Source organism: Narcine bancroftii, chromosome 12, assembly GCF_036971445.1.
Source record: "Narcine bancroftii isolate sNarBan1 chromosome 12, sNarBan1.hap1, whole genome shotgun sequence".
NCBI lineage: Eukaryota > Metazoa > Chordata > Chondrichthyes > Torpediniformes > Narcinidae > Narcine > Narcine bancroftii.
Window position 1 is genome coordinate 37,162,915 of NC_091480.1, and position 19,936 is coordinate 37,182,850.

At 41.6% G+C, this 19,936-nt stretch overlaps 1 protein-coding gene across 4 annotated transcripts in view; it reads right to left on the reverse strand.

Moving 5' to 3' along the window:
* tbl3 (transducin beta like 3) overlaps positions 1-19,936 on the reverse strand; it is an 89,442-nt gene that overhangs the window by 29,826 nt on the left and 39,680 nt on the right. For all 4 annotated transcript variants that reach the window (XM_069906391.1, XM_069906388.1, XM_069906389.1 and 1 more), the window contains 8 exons: positions 13,137-13,195; positions 12,907-13,013; positions 12,112-12,259; positions 9,887-10,117; positions 3,953-4,023; positions 1,498-1,654; positions 760-818; positions 11-114 (listed from right to left, as the gene is read on the reverse strand). In XM_069906391.1, coding sequence (XP_069762492.1) covers positions 11-114; positions 760-818; positions 1,498-1,654; positions 3,953-4,023; positions 9,887-10,117; positions 12,112-12,259; positions 12,907-13,013; positions 13,137-13,195 — 936 coding nt within the window. The remainder of the gene's footprint in view (positions 1-10; positions 115-759; positions 819-1,497; positions 1,655-3,952; positions 4,024-9,886; positions 10,118-12,111; positions 12,260-12,906; positions 13,014-13,136; positions 13,196-19,936) is intronic.

A 19,936-nucleotide genomic window follows, 5' to 3' on the forward strand; every position in this document is an offset into this window, starting at 1 on the left:
TCATATTTACCTTTGATGACGCTGAGTACTGTTTGTGGATGATCCAGAGAGATGGCCAAGCCCAAAGCTTTCAAGTATTTCTTTTCTTGCAATAAATTGGATAATTCTTGTTGCCTGGAAAAGGAAGATTTGTTTTAGAGACAAAAGGTGAATGTATTTCTGACATGAGTAACCACACTTACTGCACAAGTTGAAAAATGCTGATAAATTGTGCGGCAGCATTTACGGGATCACTCTCACTCATTTACGGGATCACTCTCACTCATTTACGGGATCACTCTCACTCATTTACGGGATCACTCTCACTCATTTACGGGATCACTCTCACTCATTTACGGGATCACTCTCACTCATTTACGGGATCACTCTCACTCATTTACGGGATCACTCTCACTCATTTACGGGATCACTCTCACTCATTTACGGGATCACTCTCACTCATTTACGGGATCACTCTCACTCATTCGACATCAATGGCAATTGTTGCACAAACACCATAAGTGAACTCTTTAATGCTTTGCTCTTTCCCGCCCTTTCAGGATAAGAAGACATAGAATGACCCACTTTCTGTTGTATTTCGTTAAAATACACATTTATTTACTTAAGGACATTCAATTAGAACTCATGAGAGTGCTACTGCACCATCTTCCTCAGAATGGGACAGTGAGCTCCAAGTTCAACAAGGCACCTAATTCAGAGCAAAATTACCTTGACACAAATATAAACATGGTATTGGGAATTTTTAACGACACAACTTACTTCAAAATTTGTTCTTCCTGTTTGACCTGCTCTTCAGCAAGTTCTATTTCTGTAACATCCTGAAACACAAAAATACATTTTTTTAAACCTGTCCCACAAAATTTATTTTAAGGCCGCCAACGTACAGAGCTTTACAAGCTATTTCCACAATGGCCTCCAATAATAAAATGGCTTAACTAACATGCTAGGTGCTCTAATGATGTACATGTTGCTGCCCTTTCTCAGATGGCTGCATGGAGAATAGATAAGTGAAGTTAAAGGATAGTGGTGTGCATTCTAGTTACCTGGTGTAGGCATTATGCTTTCCAGTCCAAAGTAAGTGTAATGTAATCTTGGAAATGAGACTGCCAATCAAGTTGCACTGCAAGAAGCTTAGTGATACAACTCCAAGCCCAGTATTCATATGGTCCAAAAGCACAGCTAGCTTAATAGATTTTTCTTCAGTTATCTTCCTGGTTTATGAACAGGCCCAAAGGTAATAAGATAGTACTTAAACTACTGCTGTGTCCATTCATCTGAAAATAACTCTTAAAATGACAGAAATATATTTGATGGGAGTTTCATCCTTGTGCCAAATAAAGCACAAGGCCTTGTTTCATCATAGAAAATGAACAATGCTACCAAACAGAAATCCCTCTCTGACCAAAGGAATGCAAAAATCTGAAATACAACAGAATGATTGAAAACACAAGATTTAATTATGTGTCAAAGCTGTATCAGTGATTTCATTTATGATACCTTCCAGATAATTATGCACGAATCTCCCGATCCAGTAACAACCAAGTCACCTTTCTTGTTACTGTGCAAACCCCATACTTTATTTTCATGGGCGTCTAATGTTTTGATGCATTCATTGGTTTTAATAGTCCAGAGCTTCATGAGACCATCAGACCCACTGTGGATTAAAAAAAACAAATAAAACGATAAATAACTTTCAATTTACACTAAAGTTGCATCAAATCTTTGATCTGAGCAATCAAATCTTGATTATTGCACAAACTAAAAATTGAAGAACTGACATTTTACAGAATAAGCCCTCACCTCACCACCCTTTTTTAAAAAAAATTACGATATTTTCAAAACATACGCTTTTCTCTCCAGTGTTCAAGAAATCAGGAGGTTAAAGACCAAGGCAGGAAATGGAATTGGGGGAAGGGGGGGGGGGGGGGGAGAAATTATGGAGGAGGTAGAGAATTGGGAAAAGAAATACAAATAAAGCAAAAGCAATATAAAAAACAGCAATGTGAAGAGGGCAGTTGGATGGCAGACGAGGCAAAAACAACATTACAATCGTCCAAAGAATCTACAGTTCAAGATAAAATGGCCTCCCTTTGCTTTAAAAGTCTCTTCATTCTGAAGAGGAATGACTTCTCCAAATTTATCCTTAGCATAAAATAATTACTCACATAGCATGGACTGTAGTTCCTTCGTAAATCTAATCTATGCATTTCGTATTTTCACCAAAAGGAGAGAATAGTTTATCTAGGTTTTTATTTGGGACTGTTAGTGTTACACAATGTTGTACACTTGGGGCAAGAGGTTTCAAAGCAACATGGGCAGAGCTAAACACAAGACAAATTTATTACAGATGGGAGCTCAGTGTGATCATTTGCGTAGATGGGGGGGTTCGGTGTGATCATTTGCGTAGATGGGGGGGTTCGGTGTGATCATTTGTGCAGATGGGGGGTTCGGTGTGATCATTTCCGTAGATGGGGGGGTTCGGTGTGATCATTTGCGTAGATGGGGGGGTTCGGTGTGATCATTTGCGTAGATGGGGGGGTTCGGTGTGATCATTTGTGCAGATGGGGGGTTCGGTGTGATCATTTGCGTAGATGGGGGGGTTCGGTGTGATCATTTGCGTAGATGGGGGGGTTCGGTGTGATCATTTGTGCAGATGGGGGGGTTCGGTGTGATCATTTGTGCAGATGGGGGGGTTCGGTGTGATCATTTGTGCAGATGGGGGGGTTCGGTGTGATCATTTGTGCAGATGGGGGGGTTCGGTGTGATCATTTGTGCAGATGGGGGGGTTCGGTGTGATCATTTGTGCAGATGGGGGGGTTCGGTGTGATCATTTGTGCAGATGGGGGGGTTCGGTGTGATCATTTGTGCAGATGAGGGGCTTGGTGTGATCATTTGTGCAGATGGGGTTCGGTGTGATCATTTGCGCAGATGGGGGGGGAGTTCGGTGTGATCATTTGTGTAGATGGGGGGGGGTTCAGTGTGATCATTTGTGCAGATGGGGGGGGGGAGTTCGGTGTGATCATTTGTGTAGATGGGGGGGTCGGTGTGATCATTTGTGCAGATGGGGGGGGCTTGGTGTGATCATTTGTGGAACATTCAATTTTGAGAAAGACAAATCAGAATTCAATTTTCAAAAATCACTGTGGAAGAGTAAAAGGGTGAGTGCTTTTGTCCTCAAATCAATAAAAACTTATGCATGGGTCCAAAATGTATTTGAAAGGAAAAATAATTTAGCTGTTGATCTTGTAGATTGATAATGGGTTTTTCTAAAAAGATTTTTTTTAGAGATGTGGAGAGACCAGGCTTTACTGACCTCCTTATTGCCCTTGAAAAGATGACATTGAGCTACCATTTTGAAGCAATGCTGTTCTGCCAGTGACAACACATGAACTGTGAAGTCTTAGAAATGCCATTGTTAATGGGAGATAGTTTCTCTCTTGTTGGAGGTGGTGGTTAATGAGTGGTACTTGTCTACACTCTTTATTTCACCATGTTACTTCCCAATGCCTGAATGTGGTGGCATTGATTAAGATTCCAGTTGTGCAGAGAGTCTCTACAAACTTAGCACGGGTTCGTCTATTTAGACAATTGAGCGACTGCCGAATTAAGTTTTCAAAATGACCAATGGACTAGATCGGGCAGATACCAACATTATTTCTTCTATTTAAAAAATAGGCTGGACAGTAATCTTTTTTCTGCAAAAGATATTGGAAATCAGGAATTTAATTCTACCTCATTTGGATGCTGGGTCACTGGAAATGGAGTTTGATAAGGACTTTTGAAAGGTAAAGGTTCGTAGCATATATGACAAAAGACAGAAAACTGAAGCAGATCAGACACGATCTGCAAAGTAAATTGGAGGGGTTCTGTTGCCTTTATATTTTCCTCCAATGTTGAAAATGAATGGTGATACCCACTTACTATATTTATACCAATGCATTATAGGCTGTACCTTGTCAATAGCTGAGTTCCATGGCTGACAAAAATAACTTTCAGTATTGAAGAATCATGACCTTCAAATGTCTGAAAATGTAAACAGTTTGTTAATGAAACTAGGAATTAAATTGAAATGATACCAGGGTCTTAGATTAGTGCAAAAAAAACACTATCCTATTAATAATTAGCAATAGCTACATCTTTGTGGTAATTTAAATTTGACTGTTCTTTCACATTCAATTACATTTCCTCTAATCCAATAATTATCAATGTTTTTTTTCACCCATAGGTCACATGAAGCATTCGATTAATTACTGCAGACCACTCTAAATTAACAAACCCCTTGGTCCACCAGCAGAATAAATGAGGAGGAGGGTGGGCGGATAAGCTCAAGCAACTTTCCAGGCCACCAAACCACTAATAGTATTTTTAAACGTTTTGAGATTTTTGTTTTGTCAAATTTATGACCTTTATTTACAGATTGTTTATTGTACAGGTACCAGGTGTCTTCACTGGATCACTGTGGAGCAGTTGTAACAAACTCATGGACCGTGGTTCATAGATAACAGGTTGAGAAATACTGCTGGAATCTAATGGACTACTCTTGGAACTGGCACTGCAAATTTCTTGATATTGGAGAAACAAAATAGGGATTGGGTGACCACATTGAAGAACACTCCGTTGGAGACACAAGAGATGCGGATGCTGAAGTCCAGAGCAAAATCAAAACAATGGAGAAATTCAGTAGGCCAGGAAGGTAATGCACAGTCAACATTTTGGATCCAAGCAGGGTTTCGACCTGAAACATCACAGCCCATTTCTCTCCATGGACGCTGCCTGATCAGCTCAGTTCCTCCAGCAGTTTTTAATTTGCAGAATTCTTCTTTCTGTTTGCAAGGATCACCCTGAATTTCCAGTTCTTTGTCACTTTTCTTCCCCATCCCTTCCCTGTTCTGACCTCCCTATCTTTGGCTTCTTACACTGTTCCAATGAGACTCAACGTCAACTCAAAGAACAGCATCATAGTAGTCATGTTACAGCATTAGGGACTCAATAAGGAATTCAAGAATTTCAGGTAAACATGTTTTTTCCTTTGTGGCTCTCTTTTCTCTCTCCACACATTCTAACTAATCTGCTGGGCATTTTCTTTTATTTCCTATTTCCAGTGACTGCTGTATTCTTCTCATTGCTCCAACAGGCTCTTTTTCCATCCACTGACTGCCTCAGTCATCTATTAATTAGACAGCTCTGAAATTAATGTGTTATCTGACACATTAATTCATAGACATTCCCTTTGTGCTTTCCACCCTTCTTCTCTAATTTAAAATGTATTCATGTTCTCGTTTTTTTCAGTTCTGATGAACATCATTAGGCCCTTTCAAGCTGCCGTATAAAATGGGGTTAACCGGGCAAATTACCTGGCTAATGCCCCACTCACGCGGCAGCTTTAAAGGGTCCGACCCAGTCAGCGAAGTCCTAATCCAACCGAGTCTCTGACCTACCTCAGGAGATAGTCATGGGAACCCAGTTAAACTTAACTAGGTCGTGTCCACCCGTGACCTGAAAAGGAAAATGGCAAACCCAGTTACTCCTGTGACGTCAGTGCTTGCGTGCTGGCATCACAGGGAAACCCCTGGCTGAAGTGCCATGATCGGGGGGAGAGAGGAGCTGCTGCTGCGGGGGAGGGGGGGTAGAGTGGGGTGGCCGCAATGCCACTACGTTACGGAGGGGCATGTGATTGACGGTGGGGTGAAAACTGACGGTGGGTGGTAACTAACGGGGGGATTTACGGGGGAGATTTACCGATAGTTCCTGTGAATGCGTGACATGTCACTTACCACGCCATCGTGGGGGTGGAATACCCCTTAAATCACTGGGTTGGTGATTTAATGGGTCTATCCCTCTGCAGTTTAAAAGGTGCTTTCAGCACATTTGCCCCAGTAATCGCAGCTGGGTCCCAGGAGGGCTACCCAAGTGCTGCAGTTTAAAAGAGCATATTGACTAAAACATTCACTAATTTCTCAGGGGAAGTTTTACCCACCTCTGATATGAGGAAATGTTTCCTGCACTCTAATCTATCACAATGATCGTATACCTCAATCACATCGTCTAGTCTTAGGAGAACAGGCCAAGCTTCCCCAGTCTCTCATAACAGAACTGCCTGTTCCTGACAATATTGTGGTGAATCTCCTCTACACCCTCTCCAGAACAATCACATGGGACCAGGACAGCATGCAGTACTCCAGCTAAGATTTGATCAAGGCTTTATAACATTGGGTAAAACCTCTCTAGTTCCATATTTTATTACATCCAGTATGCCTTCCTAACCACATTTTTTTTTTCTTGTTTCACACCTTCAAGGATCTAGGGGCATGTACTCCAAGGACCAGCTGTTCCTCAATACTCCCCAAGGTCCCACCTTTCATTAATCCTATCCTCATTAGAACTCCCAAAATGTATCACCACCTTTGTGTTTGGATAAAACTTAATTTACCATTTTTAGCTCATTTCAGTAACAGATAAATATAACTACAGCCGAAGATTGCCTTCTGCACTAATCAGCAACTCCATTAATCTTCACGACATCTGCAAATTTACTAATCGTGCTTCACCACATCCACATACAAATCAAAAAGGCGTCAATTATCCCGGCGCCCAAGAAGAGTGTGTGAGCTGCCTCAATGTCTACAGCCCAATGGCACCAACTTCTGATGAAATGCTTTGAGAGGCTGGTCATGGTCAGAATGAATAGTGCATAAGCAAAGATCTGGACCTGCTACAATTTGCCTATTTTGTCACAATCGCTCGACAGCAGATAAAATATCAGTGGCTTTCCTCTCAGCTCTGGATCACCTTATTTCTTACATACTGCTGCTCTTCATCAACTACAGCTCAGTCCTCAATACCATTATTCCCTCAGTGCTAGTCAAGAACTCTAAGTTTCTGTACCCGCCCCCCCCCCCCCCTCCCTGCAACTGGATCCTTGACTTTCTCATTGGAAAACCAGTCAGTATGAATTGGAAACGTCTCCTCCTCACTGATTATCAACACAGGTGCATCCCAAGGATGTGTGCTTAGCTCACTGCTCTACTAGTTATACACCCATGACTGTGTGGCCAGGCACAATTTCAATGCCATTCACAAATGTGCCGAAGACATCACCGTTGTCGGCAGAATCACAAATGACAATAAGGAAGTGTACAGGAGGGAGACATATCAGCTTGTTGATGGTGTCACATCAACAATCTGGTGATCAACGTTAGCAAAACTAAGGTGATTGTGGACTTCAGGGGAAAAAAATCAGTGCTCATTGAGGGCTCAGTAGGACTTGAAATTCCTGGGTATCAACATCTCTGAGAATCTGTCCTGGAGCCTCCACATTGGTGCAATCTCAAAGGCAGCTTGCCAGCGGCTATACTTTGTGAGGTGTTTGAGGAGATCCTGTACGTCACCGAAGACCCTCGTAAGCTTCTACAGAGCATTCTGGCTGGTTGCATCACTGCCTGGTATGGAGGCACTAACTCTCAGAACAAGAATAAACTCCAAAGGGTTGTTAACTTAGCCTGTGACATCACAGGCACCAGATTTCACTCCATTGCGGACATCTAATATGTGGTGGTGTATTAAAAAAGCAGCCTCCGTCCTCAAAGACCCCCACCATCCAGGCCATGTCCTCTTCACTCTGCTACCATTGGGGGAAAAGGTACAGGAGCCTGAAGACGAGCAGTTACTGGCATAAGGACAGCTTCTTCCCCGCTGCCATCACATTCCTGAATAATCAATGAACCAAAGACACTGTACTATTATTTTTACAAAGTAATGTTGTAAAATGGCTATAACATGAATGTTTGCATAATGATGCTGCCACAAAACACCAAATTTCTTGACTTGCTCTTGACATTCACCTGTACATTCACCTATACAAACTGCAAAGGGCTCAGCACTGATCCTTGTGGGACACACCAGTCATAGACATCTAGTTGCAAAACAACCCTCTCCCATCATCAGTTGTCTCCTATTGCCAAGTCAATTTTACATTCACTTTGCCAACTTGCCTTGGATCCCATCGGCGTAGGTAACCTTTTGAACCAGTCTCACATGTGGGACCTTGTCAAAGGCTTTACTAAAATTAATGTAAATCATACATACTGCTCATCAATACATTTTGTTATCTCTTCAAATGATTAAATCTAATTGCTCTCATGGGATCTGCCCTTGACAAAGCCATTTTGGTTGTCACTGATTATTCCCTAAAAACACAAAATGCCGGCGAAACTCAGCAGGTCAGTGTCCTTTATGTCGCAAAGAAAAATAGAACTGATGTTTCGGGCTTGAGCCCTTCAACGTATGAGAGAATGCTGGCCGGCATCTGAACAAGAGTGAAGAGGAAAGGGGAGTGGATTGGTAAAGGCAAGAGATGGTAAGCAGAGAAATGAGGGGTGGCTGGCTGGGTAAGGTGGATAGGAGGGAGGGGAGAGCTGGAAAGAAAAGGTGAGCAAGTTTAGTGGAAAGCAGTAAAGTTTATGTTAATGCCATGTGGCTGCCGAGTGCCCAGATGGAAAATAAGGTGTTGCTCTAATCTGCGGGTGGTTGGGGTGGAATGGTACGAGGCCGTCAATAGACATGCGAGTCTGGGAGTGTGACTCAATTGAAATGGCAGGTTACTGGGGTCTGCCAATTATTTCTCATGACCCCTCTCAGCCTTCCTAATTTCTTTTCCCAGTGCCTCCCTACACTTCCTATACTTATGACAGGTCTGCCCGCCATTACTTCCCCATACTTGTCATTTGTTCCTTTTTGCTCTTTATCCAACCCTAAATATCCCTCAAATCCAGGATTTCTTATACTGGTTACCCTATTTATACAATCACTTTTACAATTTCACCCCTGAATGTTTTCCACTGTGCAGATGTAGAGAGATGCAAGTAGATATTCCATTCTACACATGCCAAGTCCTTCCTTACAAATTTATTGTCATCTGATTGTACAAGTGCAAGCTGATGAAACAGCATTCTCCAGTCCTCGGTGCAAACACGCAGACACATGGCCAGACATAATACACATACAGACAAATATATATGCAGGACAAGTATTCACATATACAAATAAATAAATATTATTTGGTAAATATAAGTCTTGAATGGCGTGTGAGCAGTTCTCCTGGATACACATCAAATATTGACCTATTTTCAGATTTTATGCCAATCCAAGGCAATCCCACTCAAATCATCAGACACTTGAAGCATTTCATAACGGTGGAGGTCAGTGCGCAGGCAGTAGTCATTGCGGCATGTTACTGTCGCTCACCGGGATGATGGTGGCTATCTTGAAAACTTCTGTAGTGAGTTGCTGCAGATGACTGTAAGGACCTCCATCAATTGGTCTGTGCAGTCCTTCAGTACCTGGCCAGGTATGTTATCTGGTCCCACTGCCTTGTGTGGGTTCACCCTGGATAGGATTCTCCCCACCGTTTGAAATGTACCGGGGGGCGTAGGCTAATTGGGTGTAAATTGAGAGGCATAGACTTGTGGGTCAAAATTACCTGTTATCGTGTTGTATGTCTAAAAAATAAGAAAAAAACCTCTCTCGTATCAAGCTATCTTTGATCTTTTCCCATCAACTTTCACAGCAGTTCCCTCACTTCTCCGAGCAAGGATCTTCCACAAGTCTCTAGCGATGCTCCATGGTCTGGGCTCCCCCCTTTTGGTAAATCCCACCTGTTTCAGAAGAATCCGTGACAAAACTGTAGGCTGGGGCCCTGAAGCTAAATCGGACAGCTGAAATGCTTCAACATCCTCCTTGACCACCCATTCCAAACCCTCCAATTCCTGCTGTGGATTTCAGCTGGTGTTAAGGAATCATCACTTGCCAGCATTCATATTAAGGAAGCTCGGTTGTTTCCGTCACACAGAAAGACACATTCTCTTTGCATTCGATTTATTTATTTTACCTTCAAGCAGCTGTAGTCCTTTAGTCCCCACAGTTTGACAGTGCTGTCTGCTGAAGAGGTGGCAAGGATTTGATCCATAGGGGAAAACTGGACAGACCAAATCCCACGTTTGTGGCCTCGAAATACTCCCATGAGAGAGAAATTGGAGGACGACCAGAGTTTTGCTGTCTTGTCCTGGGAGCCTGTTGCTATCAACTTATCATTTGGAGAAATAACCACGCTATTTATATCCTACAAAATGAGAACACAGTAAATAAAACTGATTCCTTCATAAGTAATGATCAGCATTAAACCCAATGCAATATGGTTCATAATAATTATAAATGCATTTACTGTAGCTTAAATACCTGGTAAATTGCAATACACCTCACAAACCATCCCATAGACTAAGGGGGGTAAAAAGGCTGGTTAGAGGTATTTTTGAGATGGTATGGATGGCGATAGTAGTGGAGGTGGTGCTGCGAGGGGGAATAGAACAAGGTAGAGTGGAGAAACAAAAGCTACGGTGGGGGTGAGTGGGGGGTGGGGGGGGGTCAGTGGAATGGAGTATCCTGCTGAGATTGAGATTGGTTGGGAAAGTAAGTCTACAGGGACAAAGACAGCAAAGCATTATTTCATGAAGGGATTTAATGCAACAATAGAAACCTTTAGTCTCGGAGGTTCTAAAGGCTTAATAGCCAATGCAAATCAATGAGAATAGATGCACTCTGTAAGGTCATGCAAATCTTTCATCAGGTTTAAGGAAGGAGAATGAGTGGTCGGCAAAGTGGAAGTTGAAGCAGATCATGAATGCATGGATAGTCCATATAGCACAGAAACAGAAGCAATCAGGCACCCAGTCACCACTTAAAAAGATCCCCACATTCCCATCAACTACCCTGGATTCTACCACTCGTGCTCTCTACAGTGGCCAATTAACTTATCAACCCACATGTCTGTAGCACTTGACAGGAAATCGGAGCATGCGGAGGAAACCTAAGCAATTCCCGGGTGAAAGTGAAAACTTCATCCAGATAGTACCAGTGGCCAGGACTGAGCCTGGGTCTCATGACTGCGGCTCATATGGGAGCATCAGAGCCAAGTAGCAAAGGAGGATGATGCAACCAAGGTGGAGGCTAGTGTTTGTATTGAAGTGGATATTGGCTCAGAGTCAGATCAGATGCTGACAATGTGAAATAAATCAAATGGGCAGCATGTGGATGGAATCAATGGTGTGGGCATGCAGAATCTCAATCCATTTGTTTCGGCCATCCCAACATTTAACAGGAGGATGTGTTGGAATGTCTGGAAGGAGAATGCGGCATGAATAGAGCAGCACTGCATGGTTAGCGCAAGGGCAGCACAGTTGGTTCAACGCTGCTACAGCGCCAGCAATCGGGTCTGGGAATTGCTTCTTGTGATGTCTGTAAGGAGTCGGTACCTTCTCCCTGCGCCTGCGTGGGTTTTCCCCAATGATTCTGGTTTCCTCCCACCGTTTGAAACCAACCGGGGGATTGTAAGTTAATTGGGTGTAATTAGAAGGGACGGGCTCGTGGCTGAAATGGCCTGTTAATGTGCTGTATGTCTAAATAAATTATTCTCCAAGTAAGAACACAGGTAGATGAGATAAGAGAGCTGAGATGATAAAGCAAATTATGCCATTCCCAAGTTGGTAAAAGCTTTTCTCAAGCAGCAGCAAGAGAGCATGGAAACATTCTACGGGTGGTTATAGAAAAAAAGGAAAATATTGGTCTGCTTATACAATAGCATGAGGGAAATGTGGAACCAACCAAGATAGTGACATATGTTGGGTAAATATTTATGGATCTAACCCAGAAACTTCCCTCCAAACCATAACATTTCCTTGTTTTTCCCTTCAGTATAAGTGTTCTTTGATTAGTAAGGGATTGCTTAAGGTGGCATGTGAGTGGGGGGAAAAAGTTTGAAAACCACTCTTTTAATTGTACCTAATTGGCTCGTTATGTGCATGGTTTCATAACTCCAAAGGAAATGGGCCAATGACAATTTTTCTCAAGCACAATGTATCAGTAACAATTGTGTCTAGAGCAGTGGTTCTCAACCTTCCCTCTCACATACCACCTTAAGTAATCCCTTACTAATCACAGAGCACTTATGGCATTGCTTAAGGTTGAAAGTGAGTTAAGGGGGGAAGTTTGAAAGCCACTTTTAGCACAACTGTTCACTGCTGTTCTGGATTAAAAAGACTAGAATATGTAATCTCTTACTTTGCTGTGGGCCTTCTCTGTCAGATCAGCATGAAGGGCTTCAGGTTCTGCAGATTTCTTACCCCTCCTACCAGCCAGGGATGTTGGAAGGTTCCACATCTTAACGGTACAGTCCTGGCTCCCACTAACTATGAAATTGGACTTCAAACTGTTATCAGAAAATGAGCAGAGAGAGAAAATGTATTCACTCAGGATTCAATGCAAAAAAACCATTGACAAAGAGGTCAGACGTTGAGCACATTATTAATAGGAGGGATCGACTATCATCTTTTCGAATTTGAAAGTTTCCACTGAAAGACGACCAAATGTAATCTCCCAAGCTGGAAATCAAGAACGCAGCTTCAGAGAAAATAACACTGCATCATCAAGGAACCAAGAAATAATGGTTGTGATACTTGTCAGGCATCAGGAGAGAAGCTTAATCAAGTGCACGCTATTAATCAAGTGCTGACTATTTCAATTGCCAACAAACATTTAAATGTTAACTTAAATATAATACAAATCTTTCAAAACAACCTCACAGAATTATAATAAAAAAAATTCCAGCCAAAAAAAAGGAGCCATTAGTACAGGTGGTCAAAAAGCTTGTCAGACAAGCAAGTTTTGGCAGAAATTTCAAGGATTGCGGAGATTGTCAAGGTAGTTCTGGAGAGATGTGAAAGTAAGGATGAGAATTTTAAAATAAAACCAATTTATTTTCTTTCCCTCAGTTCCAGACTTCCAAAGAATTTTGTGGCAGAAGTATCTTCGAAACTTTAATGAAAAGTAATTGAAAACCTTTGACAGCTTTCATACCGTGAGCAGGAAATAACGCCAACAGAGTGAGTATGCCCTACCCCCCAGGCCACACATTTCACGTTGCCAGTTTCCTTATTCATTTTCCAGACTCGAATAGTTCTGTCCTGAAAGATGGAAGAGAAACTAAAATTTAAAAACTAATCATGTGGGTTTTTGTTTCTTTTAATTATACAATAAAATCAGTTTGCAATTTTATCCGAGTAGTTCTAGAAAATAATAAATCTTACCTTAGAACAACTGGCAAATTTGGAGCCCTTTTCAAAAACATCCAGAGCTAGTACTGTGTCTAGAAATAAAAACAAAGTTTTCTATGATTCACTCTGGAGATTACAAAGGCATTTCTTACTTGGTTATCAGAATATATGAAGAGGCCATTATGCCCATCATGTACACATCAGCTCTTCGCAGAGCAAATCCCATCAACCTCAATTCCTCTCTCTTTATTCTGTTGTAGCTTTACAACTTGTTCTACCTCAAGTGTCCATCAATTCCCACTTGATTCTTTCTATCATATACATCACGGGCCCATTTAAAGCCACAGCACATCTTTTGGATCATGGGAAACTATAGAGGACCCAATAAAAAAACCCATGCAGTCATGGGCAGAATGTACAGACTCCAGAATCCAAGATCAGAATCGAGTTTGGTCCCTGAAACTTGAGGAAGGAGAACTGGCTATTGTATGACTACTATCCCAAACCGATAAATTAAATGCAAGCTATTTTCTAGATTTGACTGCATGGTAGACCAACAACAACCTTGCACTCAATATCACCAAAACTAAGGAGCTGATTGTTGACTTCAGGAAGGGAAAACCAAAGGTGTACAATCCAGTGATCAATGGGGGATCAGAAGTGGAGAGGGAAAGCACATTTAAGTCCTTGGGAGTCACTATCTTCGAGGATCTTTCCTGGACCCAACACACCAATGAAGAAAGCACATCAGCACCTCCACTTCCTCAGGAGTTTGGTATGACATTGGAAACTCTGGAAAATTTCTATAGACGTGTGGTGGAAAGTCTGATGATTGGCTGGCTGCATTGGTGCAAAGCCCTCTAAAAAGGTAGTGGACACAACCCAGGACATCAAAGGCAAAACCCTCCCCATGATCAAGAAAATCTACTGGGCATACTGCTGTCGGAGAGCAGCAGCAATTATCAAGGATCCACATCACCCAGCACAAGCTCTGTTCTCACTGCTGCCAGTAGGAAAGAGGTCTAGGTGCCACAAGACTTAACACCACCAGGTTCAGGAACAGCTGATACCCCTCCACCATCAAACTCCTCAACGACAAACTTAATCAGGGACTCATTTAAGGACTCTTACCTGTGCATTTTATTGATTTTTAAATTCTCTCTGCATTGCACAGTCAGTTTGTTTACATTCATTATCTGTTTACAGTTCTTTATTTGTTTACATGTATATGCTGTGTACAGTTTCTTGCACTACCAATAAATGGTAATTCTGGCTCACCTGCAGGCAAAGGAATCTCAGGTTTGAATGTGATGTCATATATGTACTCTGACAATAAATCTGAAATCTTGTTTTAAAACTTTAAATGGTAATGCACGAATGCAGAAGCATTGAGAATCATTCAAAAACTGGGTTATTAAAACCAAAAACACTTAATAATCTACCCAGCACTTGCTTTTATGCCCCTCAGCTGTCCTCAAATTGATGGTGTAAAACAGCACAGAGTCAATAGTGAGATCCCCCAGTGTAAATGCAAGGGAATTTAGCAGGTTCGTACTCCAACGCTGAACCCCATGTGGCATACAATATCAGAGTGCAATGAGAAATGGCCTTGGGTTCAGGACTGTGGCTATCAAGCCTCAATCAGGATTTTTACATTTGCCTATATGTGCTGATTGTGGAATTCCCAAAAAATTAAATCCAGCTAACACTAATATCATCTATCATTTGTGCTAGTGTTCATGTTTTACTGCTTTAAATTTTGCCAATGTTGAGAACAAACTGAGTTCTCCTATTTGGCTTAACTTTTAGGATCCAATTTTAATGAATGGCAAGCAGATTTTCATCAAAATCGCAGAAGTTTTAATGAACTTAGGAAGAAGCAATGAACTTTACAGCCAATTAAATAACTTAACACAGAATTAAAGCACGAGGAATGTGTCAAACAGTTGAAATACAAGCTTCCATAAAAAGACTCTTTATGTTCATGATGGCAATGGATAGCACAACTCCATGACAGCACCAGTGACTGGGAATCCCATACTGTAAGGAGTTGGTACTGTAACAGATTACTATATTTTAAATAGATATGTTTTATAGGAGATCAATTGTGGCAGGTTTTTTTAATGTAGGTCACAAACACTTCAAAACAGATTTCATTTCAAATGCCAGAGCTCTGCTCAAGCCAGACAGTTCAGGGTCTCATTGCATGAGAGTATCAGTACAGGGCTTTGCACAAACTTTGAAAAAGGCCTATATGGACTTCACAAGTAGGTGTTAATTGAACATGCTGTAGAGTAATGGATTATTGTTTTGGAAAGCAACAGATGAACGAACTCGGAAGATTAGGCCCAGAGCTGCAGTCTGTCTGAGTGCAGTTGGCTGTTCTAAGAGGGTCATGTGGTTTTCTCTGAGTGAGAGAGAGAGAGAAAGTTCAATTCTACAGTTCATCAGCAGGACCTTGGACTGGAACATGACAAGCTGGCAAGCTTTTGGAAAAAGAACATTTTGAAGATGGGTTGTGAGTTCTTAGTTCAGCCTGGTCAAAGCCCTGTGATGGCATGGGGAGATGGCTGGCTCTATAATGTTTTACTTAAAATGAGGGAAACAAAAAGGAACTCTGTGGAGACCTGAAAGAAAGAGGTTATAATCTAGAAAACCCTGATGGGGCAAGTTTCTTCAGCAAGACACTGAAGTGGCTGATCTGAAGGAATCAGTTGTGGGTGTCCAACAAGAAACAAATCTCGCTCCCTGAAAACTGACAGGAACCTTCCTGAGTGGTAATCATTTACCTTTCCAACATCAATTCATAAATGTTAAATTCTATGACAGAATAAGAATAGCCTGGAACCAGTGAACTTGGAAGAATGAGAAGTGAAATTGGACTGTGAATCAAGGAATTTTTCTGAACTTTTATATTACATACATATTACATTACATACACATGCACTTAGAATTAGAAGGGAGTGAAGTTAATAGTAATAAGTTAAAGTTTGATGCTGCTTTCATGGTTAAAGATAATTTAAAAATCAACTGTTGTTTAAGTAACCATTTGTCTTGTAGAATTTCTATTGCTGCTGGGTTTTGAGGTCCTCTGGGCTCATAACAGTACGTTCACCCCGTGAGTTTTCCCTGGGGGCTCCGGTTTCCTCCCATTGTTCAAAAACATATGGAGGTTGTAGGTCAATTGAATGTAATTGGGTGGCACGAACTTGTGGACTGCTGTTTGTCTAAAAAAAAATTAAATGACAATCTTTCTTCGAGTTGTAGATCGAGGAATGAATATTAATCAGGTTGGCAATTCTGCGACACAATCTTTTGCATACATCTGAACGAGGACAATATTTCATTTTAAATCTGACCAGAAATTTATTTCGCAGCAATATATACCACTCCCTTGATATTGCACGGTAAGAAATTTTGTTTACGCGTGTTAAGACGACATTTCTCTGTGCAATCCTGAAAATGTTCTTTCTACATTTAGCTATATAGCTAATTATATCTTTTATATTGACTATTTTGAAGGAAGGAGGTTCGGGAGGGAGGTGTTGGGGGAGGGTGAATACCATAATGTATGCAACTTTTGATTTGTTTCTTTTGCAATCTGTCTTATTACATTAGTTCTGATTTCTGCATGTATGGAGAACATTTTAAATAAAATATTTTAAAAAAGATATTGCTTGAGAGTATCAGCCAAGATTCTACTCAACCTCAGTAATGTGACTTGCAGACACAATGTCCAGCCTCAAAGGTCGACAGCATTAAAGATTGTGCTGCACCCAAAATCTGAAAAAACTAACAACAGTACTAATTGTCTCATGAGTTTATGGAAGAGATGCAATTTGGCTTATCTAAATTGAAATCTAGAATGTAAATGGACACTCGAGATTAGAGCTTCAGACTTAAGTTTATCAGTCTCCAAATAATTACATGATTCTATCGTATTACAATCACTCTTTCATCAACTATGAGCTCACTTCTGTTGGAGGTTTTGCTATTGACTTCTTAACCACTGCATTGATTTTTTTTGTTACTGCATTCTCACTTCACCAGAACAAAATTGTTAGCTTGTATTTGCTTTTTAAACTCCCTTCATTTTTTTTCCCTCACACTAAGTCTCCCCTTCCAACCGCTATGCACACTATTTAACTTGAGGCTTTATCTGCAAACAGTAACTTGATTTGATAGAACACAGCCTACTTCAACTGAAGCTCGTTTTAATACTGTAGCTCCATCTTTCAACAATGTTGGCACCTGTACCCTTTGAATTGAAATTTCTTTCTCCCACATCCCTCCAAGCCACTCATTGTGATCTTAGACGAACATCACCCAGTTTAGGTACATAACAGGTGTTTTAGCCCTCAACAGATATTATCTCAGAAAGGAAAATTATTGCTGAGAAATTTTAAAAAAATCCCTCTGAAGGAAATCACTTTCCTCAACAAAAGCGTGCAGAAAAAAGGCAATTTGAACAACTGCTCCTTTTCATACTGAAAGATCAGAAATGCAAATGAACCACCATAGACAAACCATTTACTAGAAACTCAAGGATGGGATGCAGTACTCAACCACACGGTATAGGGCACCACCTACAGTACATCTGTGAGTATTACAATCAAGATGCACCATCATCAATCAGAATCAGAATTTATCGTCATGAACAAGTAACAAAATTCAGTGTTTTGTGGCAGTATCAGTGCAAAGATTTATGTAATCCACTTTTACAACAATAAATTTAAAAAAATAGTGTATGAAAAGTAAGGTAGGGTCTTTGGATCATAGATCATTCAGGAATCTGATGGCAGCAGGGAAGAAGCTGTCCCTGTGCCACTGAGTGCTTGTTTTCAGGCTCCTGAACCTTTTTCCTGATGGTAGCAGAGTGAAGAGGTCATGGCCTGGGTAGTGAAAATTTTTGAAGATAGAAGCTGCTTTTGTGTTTTTAGACACCACCTCATGTTGATGTCCTCGGAGTGAAATCTGGTACCTGTGATGTCGCAGGCCAAGTCAATAACCCTCTGGAGTTTTTTTTCTTGTCCTGAGAGTTGGCGCCTTCGTACCAGACAGTGATGCATCCAGCCAGAATGGTCTCCACAGAACATCTGTAGAAGTTTTCGAGAGTCTTTGGTGACGTACAGAATCTACTCAAACACTTCTCAAAGTATAGCCACTGGTGAGCCTTCTTTGTGACATTCCACCTTTGGTTTCCAAATATTTTTCAGGTGGCTCACTTTAACCAGACCACCCAATAATAACCATTTCAGTCTCCGAGCCCATGTTGAATTAAAACAGTGGAGATGGAGACCCAATTCCATGATTCCTGTCCCCAAAAAACAAGACGTTCTGTTTGATAATGTTAATTACACAAAATCGCTACTTTGACTATTAAGCTGAGCCAAAGAGAAACAGCTGACATGCTGAATCTGTGACGTACTTGCCTCAACAGTACTTTCTCACCAGAAACCATTACTAGTCATCGCTAATTTCCAGAACAGTGCATACATGCAGTTATTGGAATAGAAAAGTCTGCAGGTGCAGAGATTGTATTAAAAACACCATGCTGAATAAACTTAGTAGCTCACTCACAGTACTTTATATAGCAAAGATAAAGAAATATAACCAATGTTTTGGGCCTGAGCCCTTCATCAAAATGTAGGCAGGTGCCTAAATAAAATGGTTAGTGCGGAGGACACAGTCCAAAAGGCAAGAAGTAACAGGTGGATAAGGGAGGCAGGGCATCAAGAAAACAAGGGATTAGGGGTGGGGGGGGGAAGATGGCTCTATGAATGGAGGGGGAGGGGAAGGAGAGATGGAGGAAAGGAGGCAGAGGGATAGGGAAGAGAAGGAAAATGGGGAGTGGTCTAGAAGAAACCAGAGAAGCCGATAGAGAATGCCCTGATGGAATATTAGGTGGCCCTGGTATGGCATAGCATGAGGCCATGGACAAACATGTTGACATGGGAGTGGGGTGCAGAATTGAAATGGTTGGCCATTGGGGATCACTGTCATTTTTATGGAAGGAGGGGTGATGCTTAGTGAAGTGATCTCCCAGTCTGCATCCAGTCTCTCTGATGTAGAGAAGGCCACAGCAGGAGCATCGGATGCAGTAATGACTCCTGCAGGTGAAATTTGCTTCACATGGAAAGATTGTTGGGGTCCCAAAAGGTGGTGAGGGAAGAGATGTAGGTAAAAGTGTAGCACTTCCTGTGGGTAAAAGGGAAGGTGCCAAGGAGGCGATCAGTGGGAAGGGATGAATGGAACGGGGTGGGGGGGGGGTCACAGAGGGAGTGGTCCCTACAGAAGCAAAGGGGGTAAGATGTGTGGTGGTGGGATCATGCAGTGGACGGCGGAAATGACCATGAATAAGTAGACTGGTGAGGATAATGGGAATACCTTTCTTGTTGCGTCTCGGGGCAGAGGAGCCAGGGCAGAGGTGCGGGTAATGGAGGACTTGTGGTGAGGAGGTAGAGGGGAAGCCATGTTTTGTTTGAAGATAATCTCAGATGATCTGGAACAGAAGACTGCAAGTTGGGAGCCGATGTAACGGAGACAGAGAAAGGAATAGAATCCTGAGAGGACTGGATGTGAATAAATGTAATTCTGGGAGATGGTAGATTTATAGGAAATGTCTGCAGAAAATTTGTCTCCCAAGAGAGAGACAGAGAGATCAAGAAAGGGGAGATTGTCACTGGAGATGGACCAAATGAATGAGGTCGGGGTGAAAGTTAGCAGCAAAGTTGACAAGCTCATCATGGGTGCACGAGACAGCATCACTGCAGTCATCATAAAGGACATTTTCTAACGCTGAAATTTTTTTTTTTAAAGAAAATATAGCTCTT